Genomic DNA, 13,779 nt, shown 5'->3' with positions numbered 1-13,779 from the left:
TAAAGAATAAAGCCTTGATCTGATTTCAGTTATCTGTGTACCTTAATCATGGTTTGTATACAACTACGGCCACTGGCAGTTTTTTATGAGCTCTCCCTTTTGAAGAACTCTCTCCTCGCTGAGAACAATATGACAACAAATTAGTGGCTTTTTTTTCCTGAAATGCTTATCCTAAGCCAACTCTTATTTTAATTATACCGGCATAATTGATGTACATATACAGTGTGTAATTAAAATTTGTGAATGGCCACCGACAGAGTGCGACCTCAAAGAGGCTGCCTCGTTGTGTCAGTTTTGTGCGAAAATCCAAATCCTTGCCGCGATTCCTTGCCGCTCATCAACGCCAGCCGCCAAAAGTTTTTCACTTTTTAATCCCGCCGAACGCCTCAAGTCCTTCTCTCATGCTCCTTTTGTTGCTGTTGTTTTTGGCTTTTATTTCATTCGGTATATCCGTTTGTATCCGGCTGTATGTATGGGTGTTGTGCCTGTGTTTGTATAGGAAAAGCAAGAGGAAAACCCGAGCGCGCGCTTTTCATCATCGTCATAATCTCAACAGCAACATCAACAACTTGAAGTGATTTGTGTTTTTCATCCGCCTTGCGATGGCTAAGGCTTACCCACCTGCCGGCTCCTTCCTTCCACATCCACATCCTGTGGCAGTTTTCCATTTCGCCACTTTTTTCCCTTTTCCCAAGGATCCCACCAACCAGCCATCCACCCATCCATCCATCCAACCATCCTCCAGGCCCTCCTTAACTCTCGGTCTGCCTTTTTTTATTTAATCACCTCACAAGGCGCTCGAGCACACAACACGGCTTTAATCTATTTTAATTAAAAATATAATTATTTAATATAGCTCAAGAAGGAGGCTCCTGGCTAAGGGTTTCACTCTTGACTCGGATAAAACTGTGACTTGTTGCGGAGGATACTTAGGCAGTGACCTGATCATGATGCCAGCGGACATGGAAAAGTCTATAGTTTATGATATAAGTTACAGCTGGTACGAAGTGATATAAATATATTTTTAAATTTTCAATTCATTTTTAATCTTAAGCTTCTTCCTATGACTATATAAATTATCCCTATTTATAAAAAGAAAATTAAAAAGAACTTAGCAAAGGTTCTAAGCTTAAATATAAAAAAATCTAATAGCATATTTCCTTATCTATCCAATTTCCGTAAACCCAAACTTAAGGGTGTTACGAAGGACTTAAAATACTTTTTAAAAAACCATTTTCAAGTTTAAAAACATGTATGAGTTATAAATACCAATCACGGCTCACTTCCTGTGACTTTGCTTGCTTACCAATTTATGGATCGTTCCTTTTTAGGCCCAAAAAAACGAAAAAGAAAAATGTCAGAGAATCCTGAACACATGCCGGCAAAATTTCGCATAAAATTATAAAGTATCCGTAGCTGTAGGACAAAATCGGGGATTGCTGGGGGTATAACTTGGGGTAAGTACTTGAGGAAACTTTCTTTGCTGTGCAAATTTACGCTGGCAAATCTGTGCAGGCTTTTGTCACAAACTCACAGCACATCATGTGTAGAATTCATTAAGGTGACTAAATACACTGGGCGAAAGGGGAGGGTGGAGGGGCTAAGGATGTTATTTTTTCACATTTTCGGAGGAGGGATGATGAGGACTTGGCAGTTTCTCAAGCTGCGTGTAATTTGTAGCAAGTGGCGGCAGGTAAAGCGATGCCAAAAAAGGAAGAGAAGCTGCTGCAGCAACAGATATTAATTTCGTCTTCTGAGCTAAGGCAAAGTAACTTAAGCTTCAACTTGTAGAAAGAAGATTGAGATACAGGCACAGTCTGTAGTCTGTAGTCTATAGTATATCCCCACTTCTTCCTTGAGACAGCAAAAGCAACACCTTGTTGTTGCTGCTACTTCTGCCGCTGCTGCCGTGCACATTAATTCGTGGGAATTAATTATTCTCAGGCCTGTGACGATTCCCAAGACACTCGCTCACTCATTCGTTCGTTGATACCCAGATCTGAGGCCCCCAATCTCCCAATCTCCCAACTTCCCAGCCAAGTTCGTCACTTTGCCTCTGCGGTAAGGCGAACATTTTTCGTATCTGTATCTGCAGCACTTCACGCTCTCGTTTTTTCTTCTTTTATACTCTTTGAAAGGGTATTTAACGTATGGTTAAAAAGGTGTTTTATAGAGTATTTAAATATAGTCTGATAATAAAATTTATAGTATGCTTTCAAAATCATTATTCCTTACATTTTCCCTATAAAATTCCTACTTAAACCCGTTTTATTTTGAGTAATTTGCTAAAACTAATGCATCCTGCACTCAGGCTGCTAACTGCCGTAACTCAAACTTTATTAGCTTGATTTCCTTTCAAGTTGTAATTGTTTTATTGGCAAGAGTATCCTAAGTTCCGGTTTCCAAAGCCATATTTCCTTCTTAAACACATATATATATATATAAGTTGCATATATATACCGACACACATAGGCAAAAGTTTATGTACTTATGGTAGCTTTTGCCACTCTGCACCGCCTTCATCTCATCTACTAACTCCGTGGATAAGCGTCGCAATTACAACAGGGCCTGCAAATCGCTTCATCTTTTTTTATGGCTGCCCTACAATGGCCGTTTTGGGATAGTCTTATGGATCTTATGGCCCAGCTTTGTTGGCCAACAGGCCAGACCAGACTACTACACAGTACAAGCTCATAACAAATCATTGCACCGTGTTAGCGTTGAGTAAGTAAATTTGATGATTTGCACTTTGAACTTTAATTTGTTGTTCCCTCGTCTATGTAGCTGTAATCGCATTTTCGGCTGCCAAATAAACTAATGGAAATTTGGCCTTTTACTACCTTGTGTTGAGCTAAACATTTAGTGGGTAATATTATTGCAAATGGAAATATTTGATGGCTAAATTATGTTTTTTTATAAGCATTTTATGTTTACAACCAAAAATAAACATTATTTAAGGTAAATGCTAGAAATAAGTTAATAAATTTATTTAAAATATAAAAAAGTATTTAAAATGCCATTAAATAAACTAATTAAAAGGAAACAAATTTATTTTTACACCAAGTAATAAAAACTATAATTAAAAGTTAATGTTAGATATGTAAAAATAAATAAAAATCAAACACAAATGAAAACTAAAAACTTGTACTTATTTTTTTACTAAAGGGTCTCCGCAAGTTAATGCAGCCTGATCCTAACTCCTATATCTTAACTCAGGTTTGCGATTCACCCTTTATTTTTTGCATATGCTGTGACGTCTGTTTCTGTTTTTCCCTTCTGTTTTTCCCCTTTTCCCAACTCTGTTTTTTTTTTGCTTAGCCCATTTTGCTTTTCTTTTGCTGAGCAGCACATTGCATTATTTATGTACAAGCCTGGGGAGGAGTTTTCTAGAATTTTTGTTAATAATTCTTACCAGCAGCTTGTGGAAAAATATACATACATTAGTATATACGAGTATATATATAATTTCGTTTTTTTTTTTCTGTGGCTATTAAGCTGATGATTTTAATGAGTGAATAATGTGTTTGGTTGCCCTCCTCAAAACGTCAGCACTGGCCCCAGTTTTTCTGCTTTAATTTTTTAATAACCTTCAAACTCTTGACTTCGTTCGTTTTTTTTTTTATGTAATTCGACATGTGTCGGTGTGTCCCCCGTCGGGAAAGAAAAGTTCCCAAGTCGAGGAGAGTTCCCTATTCGAGTGGAGCATTAAATTTGTCATTAGGTTCTGAAAATTACATCAAGTAGTGTGCTTCTCCGACGCCGTCCATTTGTAGATTTATCTTTTTAAATATTTAAACGTTCTAATTGGCTGACCGTCGGGTACTTGAGGCCTTCTTCTTGGCTTTCGCTGTGAACATTTTTGGTTGACATAGTAGATAATTGTACTACTTACGATTATGTAGAAGATTATGCGGCATACAACTGACAAATGTCTGGATTTTCTCCCAACGGGACGAACAAGACTCATTGTGAGGAGGAGCTTTTGCCCTGCTGGTTTAAAAGAGGGGGTGTGTGTGTGAACTATAATGAGTCAAAGTTGACTTTTCATTTTGGTCTTGTCAAGTGCTCGAGGCTTCTACATTTTTAAGATGCCTTTTCCACTGCCCTGTGACATACTACTTGAAGAGTCCGTCCCCTTGTCGTCTTCCACTGGCTAGAGAGGGAGCTGTGACATTTTTTATGGCCTGTACTGATGTTTTGACCTAGTAATTTAATGATGCTAAATGGCGTGGCAGTTGATTGCCGGAACGTGCGGGCGGGGTCGTTTCTTTTTTTTTTGGGGTGGGAGGTGTGAGAAAGCTTCTTGAGTGCAGCAAATGGCAGCAAATTCAATTTGTAGGTTGAGCTTTTCGAGACAGTACAAGCTGCTGATGGAGAGTGTTCTTGTTCTGGTATTTCCACACTGCGAAATGGAAAAACACATTGCCGTTTTGTTGGAAGTTACAATGGGAATGCAACATTTGAAACGTTTTCCTACTAAATAAATGCTTGTAAGTCATAAATAAGTTAAAATTTTACTAATTTATTGATAAAATATGACCAACTTTTCCACCTTTACTACAAAATCCTTATATAATTTATTATAAAATATATCTAAGCATCAGTAGGCTTATTCCTTTCTCTCTTAGGAACAGCAAAACACACTTTCTGACCTATCCTGGGCATTGGAAACAAGCAACCCTAGGCCCTTTTGATTTCTTAAGCCCACATCCATTAAGCCCCAGCCTGCATAGCTCATATCACAGCATTTCTTCCGGCAAACACCTCTCTCTAAGTTCGAAAGTCCATAACCGGCAGCCATTCACACCAAAGGGACTTGCAAGCCACAAAAACAACAAAAAAAAATCAAGAGAAGAAAAAGGAAGTAATCCATTCTGAGTGCAGTTTTCAATATCACTTTCCAGAGACAACTTCCTGCCGGGGCCAGGCCAGTCCAGGCCGGGACGGGCCAGTCGCATCATCATCAAAAAGAGCAGAGCTGAGGAGAAAAACTGTTGGCACTTTGCATACAAATGTGCTACCAAGCCGAACTTATCGCAACATTTTAATAACTCCCGGCAACAGTAGCCAACTGCAGATGGTGCAGAAGATCTCAGAGCCGGAGCCGGAGCTTGCAACTTCAGTCAGCTTTCATTAATTACCAAGAAAAGCGAGTTTTCGGTATGGTTTTTTTTTTTTTTTGCTTTTTTTCCTGCCAGTCAAGAAGTCGCTGCTAGTATTTTTCAAAAACCCAAACTGGCTAACACTAGCATGTCAACAGGTTGGTGGAGTTTTGCGGCCCTAACTGGGCAAGCGAAAACTGGCTTAGATCCGTGGTTCTTATCTGGCCAAAACATCACGCAACATGCGCGTAATTTTATGAATGAAGTGTTCGCTGCCGGCCAGGATTCTCAATTCAGCTGGGGTCTAGGAAACTGGTCCGAGATCTGGCACTTAATTGCAATCGCACCTTAGCAGAACCAGCAGCAGGAACAGCAACAGCAACAGCAGCAACAAGTGCAGCATCATCAGGCCGCAGTTTGTCAGTCAGGTTAACAAATTGCGTTAAGACGGAGCCCAGTTGTTCAACCGGTTTGCAGCACATCTGTGCTCGATTCTGGTGCACTTGTTGCATCAGCTTCATCATCATCATCATCAGGAGAAGGAGCAGCAGCAGCAACTTCTGGAGGAGCAGCAAAACATCACACACTTGCAACTTGCTTATTAAATATGATTATGTGTTCGATTCTGCGTTGGTCTTTCAAGATGGTACCAGTTCGAGTACGAGTACCAGTACGAGTGCCTGGGTAAAAGTACGGATGGTCACAGGAAATGGAGCCGCGCCAGGCGTCGTCACATTGGCGGCAGCATCATTTCCCTCCTTGAAGCTCAAACCCCCCTTTTCGAAACCCACCGACGACGACAACTGCTGCTGCCCACTTTTAATGAAGTTTTCCGTTTCGTGATGGTTCTGTTGACTTTCCAAGCCCGTTTAGATACCCTCACAGATGAGTTTTGTGCTTGTCGACAGGGGAAAATCAATTTTCCCCAGAGGAAAAGCCATTTGCGAAAAAACAATTGGCTAGGGCATTAGAAAGTCCTCTATTTTAGATCCCTTTCCATTAACTGGCAGTGCCTTTGCTAAGCTGCCAGACAAAATAAAAATCCATTGCCCGTTCAAATGTTTTAATTAAAATTTAATGAATTCACTGTACTTAATTATGCATTTTTGTTGTTGTTGTTTTTTCCTCTCTTTGGCCTTGCCCTGGCTTTGTTATTGGCACTCAGACAGGAGGCGAGGTTGTGTTGAAAATTAAATTTAATTGTTTGTATTTTTCTAACATTGCATTACCGTCGTCGTTTATATGAGCCAGCAAAAAGCTTTGAAATTTGCGGTGACAGGCAGTCCAAACATGGTAATTAAAATTGCATTTATATTAGAATTGATTTGATTATGGAAATATGTCAATAATCGTTATGAAGTTAGCTGGCAAAACCTAAAACTAAAATTGCTGTTTTAATTAACAGGGATTGCGTAGAGCCATCAAATAAACAAATACTCAATTTAACTGTAATAATAAGCAATCCGAATTTAATACAAAACTCCTTGTGAAGTTTTGTAAATCAATAAAATAAGTAAACACATTATTTCACTGCAAACTGGTAAGCATCAAAAGCCCAAAATTGAAATGCAAAATTGAATTCTGTGAAATTGAATATTAATTAAAATGAAATCACAGCCAGTCAGCAAAATGTTGCAAATTAAATGCCAGCTAAAGTTTCGTTGTTCTCAATTGGAGTTTAAAGTAAACATTTAATGGGAATAACTAAAACGTAGTTCATAGGTTCATCAAGACCACCTGTCTGGAGGCTGTGAAAGCTAAATGCCTCTGGACCACGTTCACAATCCGTTAATTTCCTCTTTCACAAATTAAAAAAGTATATAAGATATATATATTATTAAATATTCCATTAATAAAGCGGAGCGGCGTAGCTATTAATTAATAAAACTTCCTAGCAAAATGCCGCCACTTTGTCTGGCCCCGAAAAATAGAATCAATTAGTCGGCATTTAAGGTGCAAGTGGCCACGCCCACCAGGAGAAAGCCTGCGAGGCAAGAAAGAAAATAAGAATGATGACCAAAGTCAGCTAGCTGATTGATGACACTGGACATATTTCTGTCTTGGATGAATCTTTAAAGAGCTTGTGGGGGGAGAGAGCCAGGAATTTTAGTTTAATAGCACTTCGGGGAATGCCATCATCTAGCATATAATCTTCAAAGTGTAATAAATGCTTAAGGCATAGGAATAGGAAATATTAGAAATATTAATTATTTTAAGTGTTAACCCCCTGTCCACTCCCCTTTCTTAAGAACCAAAAAAAAACACTTCATTTTAATTTGAAAAATTTGTAATTTTATTCAAATACGTTTTTGCTTTGTTTAGAGATACAAAAATTTGTTGTATTTTTTGTGGTTTTTCTTTTCATGTTTTTCCTTTTTTAATATTTTAAATATTACATTTAAATATTTACTTGATTTTAATGAAAATTTATTTTACACACATACTTAGCTCGCCTTTCCTTACTCATCTTTCTTTAATTTAAATGCAAATGCGGTTGAAGTCTAATTTATAATTAACATGTTTATTGAATTTGTATTTATAGAGTTTCTTTAGCATAATTTTTGGCGCATCAACTTCTTTACCATGTATATAATTATTGTCATGCATGATAAAAAGAAAGTCGCTGAATGCTGTAAATATTTTTTGAATATATATATATATATATATTTTTGATGTCTCGATGTTCTTAGGTCTAGCAAAAGTCACACTTAAAAATATTTTTATATAATTGAAGTCGCTATTCTTTTCGGTTTTGGTGATTTCGAATCGTTGTTCGTTGAAAGTTTCGAACGTTTACTCTTTTCGGGCCTGCTTTTATTTTGTGTAATATATTATATTATTTGTTTATATTTATAGTACGTATGTTGATAAATATTGGTGTGTCCTGTATAGCTTAAACTTGAACAACTGCTAATGAGAATGAGTCACGACTCGCCAGACTCGTAATATATTTATGCTAAAGGCTAAAATGCGTAATTCCTACTACTTAATATCGAAAGACCTTACTACGAATTAATATTTTGAGAGTGTTCTGTTGTTCATTTTTTTTCTTTTCTTTTTTTTTTTTTTTTTTTGTGTTTTTTGTTTGTGGTGTCTACAAAATGATGCTGCTTCTGCCGATGTTTGGGTTTTGTGGTGGACTAAAAGTGGGTGGAGGGCAGGCATTTCTGTAGAACGGGTTGCGCACCTGCCCCGTGGCCAGACCAATACAATCCGGACCTCGAATCCCCAGATGAATGAATGGATGGAGGCCAACGGAAAAGGTCTTAATGGCAAACGTTTGGCCGCTTGCGTGTTTTCATCTCTCCGAGTTGCGGTGGTGCCAACGTCTCCAGAGCTTTGGGCACAGGTACTTATCACAGCCTTCGAGCGCCGCATGCAAATGTCGTTTTCTCAAAACACTCACTCAACATGGTTTCTCCATTTGCGCTCCGTAATAATCAACGTCATATATATAGTAATAATTACAAAACGTTAAATAAAAAAAATATAAAAAGTAAAATCCAAATTCAATAAAACCAACAGCAACGGCCGGCCAAACCAATCAACCAATCTGAACCAAAAGACAGTCAAGTTCTATATATCATATGATTTGGTTTTCGTGTTTTCATGTTTCCGAGATGCTGATTATGAATGATGTATGTCAATCAGTCTAGCTGGGTTTGGTTTCGGTTCGGTTTGGGTTGGGTTGCGATGTTGTCTGTGGCTGTCATTGACGCTCAGCACGGCTTAGTAAGTCTGCGGATGAGAAGAACAGGGCAGGTGGAGAGGTTGTTAGAAATGCGTTAAATACAGGTTGTTCCTAACAAGCTGTTAATGACTGGGGTGTGGGTAAAATCTTGAGATTGATCTGGATCATTATGGGAAACAAGATTCGTTTCGAAATGTTTCGTTTTAATAATTATTCCAAAAAATGGGAAGGGGCTTTACAGATAGTTCTTTCTGTTTAACACATTTTTGAATCAATATCAAGATTTTATCTCCTTTTCTCTACTTTTAATATTTTTCAAATAAATATCTCAACTTACCACCGGCGGATAAGACATATATTTGTCGCTCATATTGAAGTATGATCCATCTGCTGGCGGCGCTGGCGATGGTGAGGATATATAGCTACCCTTGATCACCAGGGAAGAGGCAGGTGATGGCGATGGTATGTACAGACCATTGGAGATCAGCATATGATCATCCTTGGAACGCATCTGCATACCCTCGATCATACCCGTGGCACTGTTCCGTTGACTGTGCCTCTTGGGATTCGGCTGGGTCCGGGTGAAGTCCGGATTGCAGAGTGGATACGGAGGGGTGCACATAGAGCTTTCTTGATATTTCGGCGGATATGCCGTTGACTGGATGATGTCCACGTTCTCCACGAGATACGTAGAGGCGGCTGCTTTCTTCTGCACATCCGCCTGCAAAGCAGTGATGGGTAGCTGGTTAGGATTTTTAGATAGTTTGTTGATTAGATCGTATTAGTGGGTTAATAGAGAGATATAAACATACCTTATAAACAGATTGACTATCATCCTTGGAGTACACATCATCATTGCTGGGCTCTGCTTCGCTCTGAGACTTGTTCTGACGACGAATCACGAACCAAGCTACCAGGGCGGCATTCAAGACTAACAAAACCATGGCAGCTGAGGTGATGCCAATAATCATCACATTGGGCAGCTCATCCTTTTCAGTGTATTCCGCTGAGTGTGGCTGGGAACCCTTGCTCAAGGTCAACTTAATATCCGGCATGAATTTACTGCCACCCGCCTCATTGGCCGCCATCACCGAAAAGTAGTACGTGGCTCCGGGCTTTAGGCCATCGAGAGATATATTCTGATGTCCTGCCTTGGCGTCCACGTATTTGTACTTATCTTCGCCGTGCTGTTTAAGTCTAAGCCGGAAATAGGTTTGCATGCCGCCATCGAAACCGGGTGTCCAATTCAGTTCCACACCCGTATCGCTCACATTGCCCACTCTCAGCTGGAGGGGAGTATCCGGACGTGATGGCTTACTAAACTCCAAGGTGGTACTAGCCTGTCCCAAGGCATTTCGCACCACACACTCATACTGGCCGTAGTCATCGCCGGAGGTGTTTTCGATCAGTAGAGCAGACTCATAGTTAAGGGCATCAACCTGACGTTCCACACTTTTGAATTTGTTGCGTCTCTGCATCTTGAGATCCTTGCCATGACGACGCCAGATGAAACTGGGCTGAGGAGAAGCCAAGGATCTGCAAATTAGCTGAGCACGAACTCCCAAACGGGCAGCATAGCGGGTGAAGCTCGGCGAGTGGTCAATTTCCGGAGCAGCTGTTGAGAAAAAATATTTAAATTCAAGGTTAATTAATGAGTTATTTAAGGTTTAATTACTTTTAATTAAAACATAATAAGAAAACCACTTACTCTGCACGACTAGAAGTACATTTTGCGCTGCGGGAGCTCCTCTTTGGTTGTCCACGATGCAGGTGAAGTTGCCAATATCGCTGCGCTCCACACTGGCAATCTGCAGCAGGGCGGTTCCGTTTTCAAAACTAGAGATTGTGCGGGAGGCCAGATCGTAGCCATCCCGAGACCAGCGGACATGAGCGGCCTCTAGCGGACGGGCCTGAATATGACAAGCCAAGACCGCTGGCTCACCGGCCACAAAGCTGCGACCCTCACTAACCGATGTGATTGTGGGGGCATCTTTAAAAAAAAATCAGGAGAAACGCCAACAATCAGTTTCTGTTTAGGGGTCAGTCTTAGAGCCAAGTTAGTACTCACATTCCACGGCCACTTGGATCTCCAGCAGAGCGGTGCCCTGGCTATTGAGCGCCTCACAGATGTAGACACCCGCATCGTTGCGACTGAGACGACTGATATTGAGACGTGGTCCGTCGGAGATCAAACGCTGGCCGCTCAGACTATTGCTGCTAATGGGTAGGCCGTCCTTGGTCCAGGTATAGCTAATTACCATGGGGTTTCCGCTGGCCATCAGTTCGACATGGAACGGCGCTCCCTCAACACCCACGAATGTGGTCTGGGAGGTCTCGAATTTGGGGGGATCTAAGGCAGTTAGGGGTAGGGTATTGGTAAGTTAAGATATCTAAGCTTAAGCTTAATTTCTAGTTAAACTTACAGAGAATATCCAAGCTGATGGTTTCATGAACACTTCGCTGCAGTACCTCATTGTGACTCTGACATGTATAGACAATGCCATCCAGATCTTGGGTTATGTTGACATACATCTCGAGGGTAGACACCGAACCTCCCCAGAGACCAGGACGGTTGGCCAAGTTAAGTCCCTCAACGGGAATGCCATCCTTCCACCAACTAATCTTGGCCGGGGGATTACTTGAGCTGGAGTCGCAGACTAACTTGGCTCGAATACCAGGCACTAGATTCTTGGGCACTACACTGATTTTAACCGTTTCAGGGGGAACTAAAAAAGGGATAACCCTTAAACTTTATATTTCTAAAGAAAAACAAAGATTACTTACAATGAACTCCCAAAGTTTTGGTGGCAAAGAGAGGTATATCGATGGCAGCATTCTGAACCTTACACGTGTAGATGGCATTGTTGTCGGAGGAGTTGACCAATAGGGATAGCTCCGAGGTGATTTTACTGTCCACCAACTTCGAGGGAGCATTGATAATCTTATCGTTCTTGTACCACTGCAATGTGGGTGGGGGATTGCCACCAGCAGAACTGCACTGCAACTTCAAAATAGATCCAGAGATAAGGATATCGCCATCATTATAGCCCGTCAACAGGGGTGGCGAAGGGGGGTCTGCAAAGGGAATAAATAATGACGTTTTAATTTAATTACAACTTTCAAGTGATGAAATATTATGTTGATAAGATCAAAGGGTAGTCAGGGGCTAAGTTAACTTACAGAGAACGTTCACGGTATGTGATCCCACCACATTTTGAGTGAGTTCCGTGTTGAGGGCATGGCAGACGGCTATGAAGGTCCTGCTCTGCGAGTCGATGGTCAAACTGATGTTGGAACTGCTAACCCAGCCACCATCGGAGCTACTGGTGGTCTTAAAGGTGCTATTGTCCAGTGGTCGTCCATTGATGGACCAACTGATACGGGCCTGTGGATTCGAGGGGGCTGTCACGCAGCTAAGTTGGACGGAATCGCCGACCTTGGCCTGGGTGGCGCCACTCAGGTAAACGTCCTTGGGGGCATCTGAAGTTAAAAAACATATAGATCATAAATTACTCAATATATCTTTCTTCTAGTAAATATGGTTTATGGCTTTGCTGTGCCAAAGTTACTTACACAGGACAGTCAGATTGAGTTCGGCTCGCAGGGGAGTTGTTGCCAACAGATTCTTGGCCTCGCACACCAAATTAGCTCCATTGTCCTCGGCGGCGGCGGTGAACTTGTAAACGTTCTCCGACAGACGTCCCGAGGTGCGTTGCGGTGAACTGATGGCCACGCCATTCCGGTACCAAGTCAATTGGGCCGGGGGATTCCCACCGCGGCTGCGGCAGGCAATTTGAACTTCCTGGCCGCGATGCAGGCTTTCGCCTTGGCTATAGCCCTCAAAGAACGGTGCACCGGGCGGATCTGTTAAGGGGGTTGCAGAGCATTGGATTTAGGATTAGGAACTTTGCCGGAGGCAGGAAGTCCGAGATGCACTTACAGAGCACGGAAAGCTGAACCTGGGCTCGCATTGGAACATCTGGGGGCAGGGCCTTGTGACGGGCTTCGCAGGAGAACTCCTTGTAATCGTCTTCGGCGCGGGGTTGCAGGTGCAACACGGAGCTGGTCGTAAAACGCTTCGGGGCAGTTTGATTCACCGACACAATGGGGACTACACGTGGAGAAATGTTTATAAAAATTGTTCATCATTTAGTTAGAAATATAAATTTGAAAATATTTTTACAAGATATCTCAAAAATTGTAAATATTTTTAAGAACATTTTATAAGACCTATAAAAATGTAACAATATTTTATAAAGATAAAATTCCAACTCACCTGTGCTAACTGGAACTTCTCCCTGGAACCAGACAATCTCTGCCGCCGGGTTGGCATTTTCAGCGATGCAGTGCAGAGTTAAGTTCTGTCGCTCCTCCACCTCTACTCTAGCATTCCGGGCATAACCCTCAATAACGATGCTACTGGGTGCTGCCACTATGCTCAGCTTAGCATTAGCTCGGATCGCCGGATTTCCAGCTGCAGGACCCACCTGGCACTGGTATTCCGCATCGTCCTCTAGAGTGGCATTCTTGATCTGAAGATTGTAGGCATTCTGTTTGGCATCCACGAGTACTGAATAGCGTGGAAATCCTGGAATCACCGCCGAGAAGCCCAACGCAAAACCATCCTTGGTCCATTGGACTTTTCCTGCCCGGGCGGACACTTCGCAGCGCAAAAGGGTGTCGGTGCCCTCGAGTATTTGCAGATCATGTGGCGTCAGGCGAAACTTTTGCACAGTTGGGGTAGCCACCTGAGCAGCCGGAGTTGGAGCCGTAACTGCTGCGGCCATTCCATGATGGCAGATGGTGGCAGCTGCACGAAGAATAAAGAAGGGGTAATATTTAAAGTTTTAAAAGGAAATAAAGTTTTTTAAATGTTACAGAAGATTGTTCTTAATATTAACTAAGCTTTAATAGACCTATATTTATAGGTCCCTTCTTTTGGTTAATTTAAAAGAATTTCTCTCCATGTAAAGTAAAACGAGATGG

The 13,779-nt window shown here is 41.4% G+C and overlaps 1 protein-coding gene across 2 annotated transcripts in view; it reads right to left on the bottom strand.

The window, feature by feature from the left end:
* Nucleotides 1-7,463: 7,463 nt before the first annotated feature.
* The window catches only part of LOC108106549 (nephrin), a 32,168-nt gene continuing 25,852 nt past the window's right edge, over nt 7,464-13,779 (bottom strand). Inside the window, exons 2-12 of one of the 2 annotated variants that reach the window (XM_017213713.2) lie at nt 13,070-13,603; nt 12,734-12,904; nt 12,367-12,657; nt 11,974-12,273; nt 11,578-11,868; nt 11,217-11,519; nt 10,862-11,143; nt 10,502-10,783; nt 9,606-10,408; nt 9,131-9,514; nt 7,464-8,840 (exon numbers count right to left, since the gene is read on the bottom strand). In XM_017213713.2, the coding sequence (XP_017069202.1) occupies nt 8,832-8,840; nt 9,131-9,514; nt 9,606-10,408; nt 10,502-10,783; nt 10,862-11,143; nt 11,217-11,519; nt 11,578-11,868; nt 11,974-12,273; nt 12,367-12,657; nt 12,734-12,904; nt 13,070-13,603 (3,650 nt within the window). In that variant the 3' untranslated portion in view covers nt 7,464-8,831. Of the gene's footprint in view, nt 8,841-9,130; nt 9,536-9,605; nt 10,409-10,501; nt 10,784-10,861; nt 11,144-11,216; nt 11,520-11,577; nt 11,869-11,973; nt 12,274-12,366; nt 12,658-12,733; nt 12,905-13,069; nt 13,604-13,779 lie in introns of both variants that reach the window. The other variant, XM_017213711.2, reaches the window with a different exon arrangement.

The sequence above is a fragment of the Drosophila eugracilis genome, unplaced genomic scaffold (genome assembly GCF_018153835.1).
Source record: "Drosophila eugracilis isolate 14026-0451.02 unplaced genomic scaffold, ASM1815383v1 contig_90, whole genome shotgun sequence".
Taxonomy (NCBI): domain Eukaryota; kingdom Metazoa; phylum Arthropoda; class Insecta; order Diptera; family Drosophilidae; genus Drosophila; species Drosophila eugracilis.
Note: the sequence above shows the minus strand (reverse complement) of the source record. Positions and strands in the feature narration are given on the sequence as shown.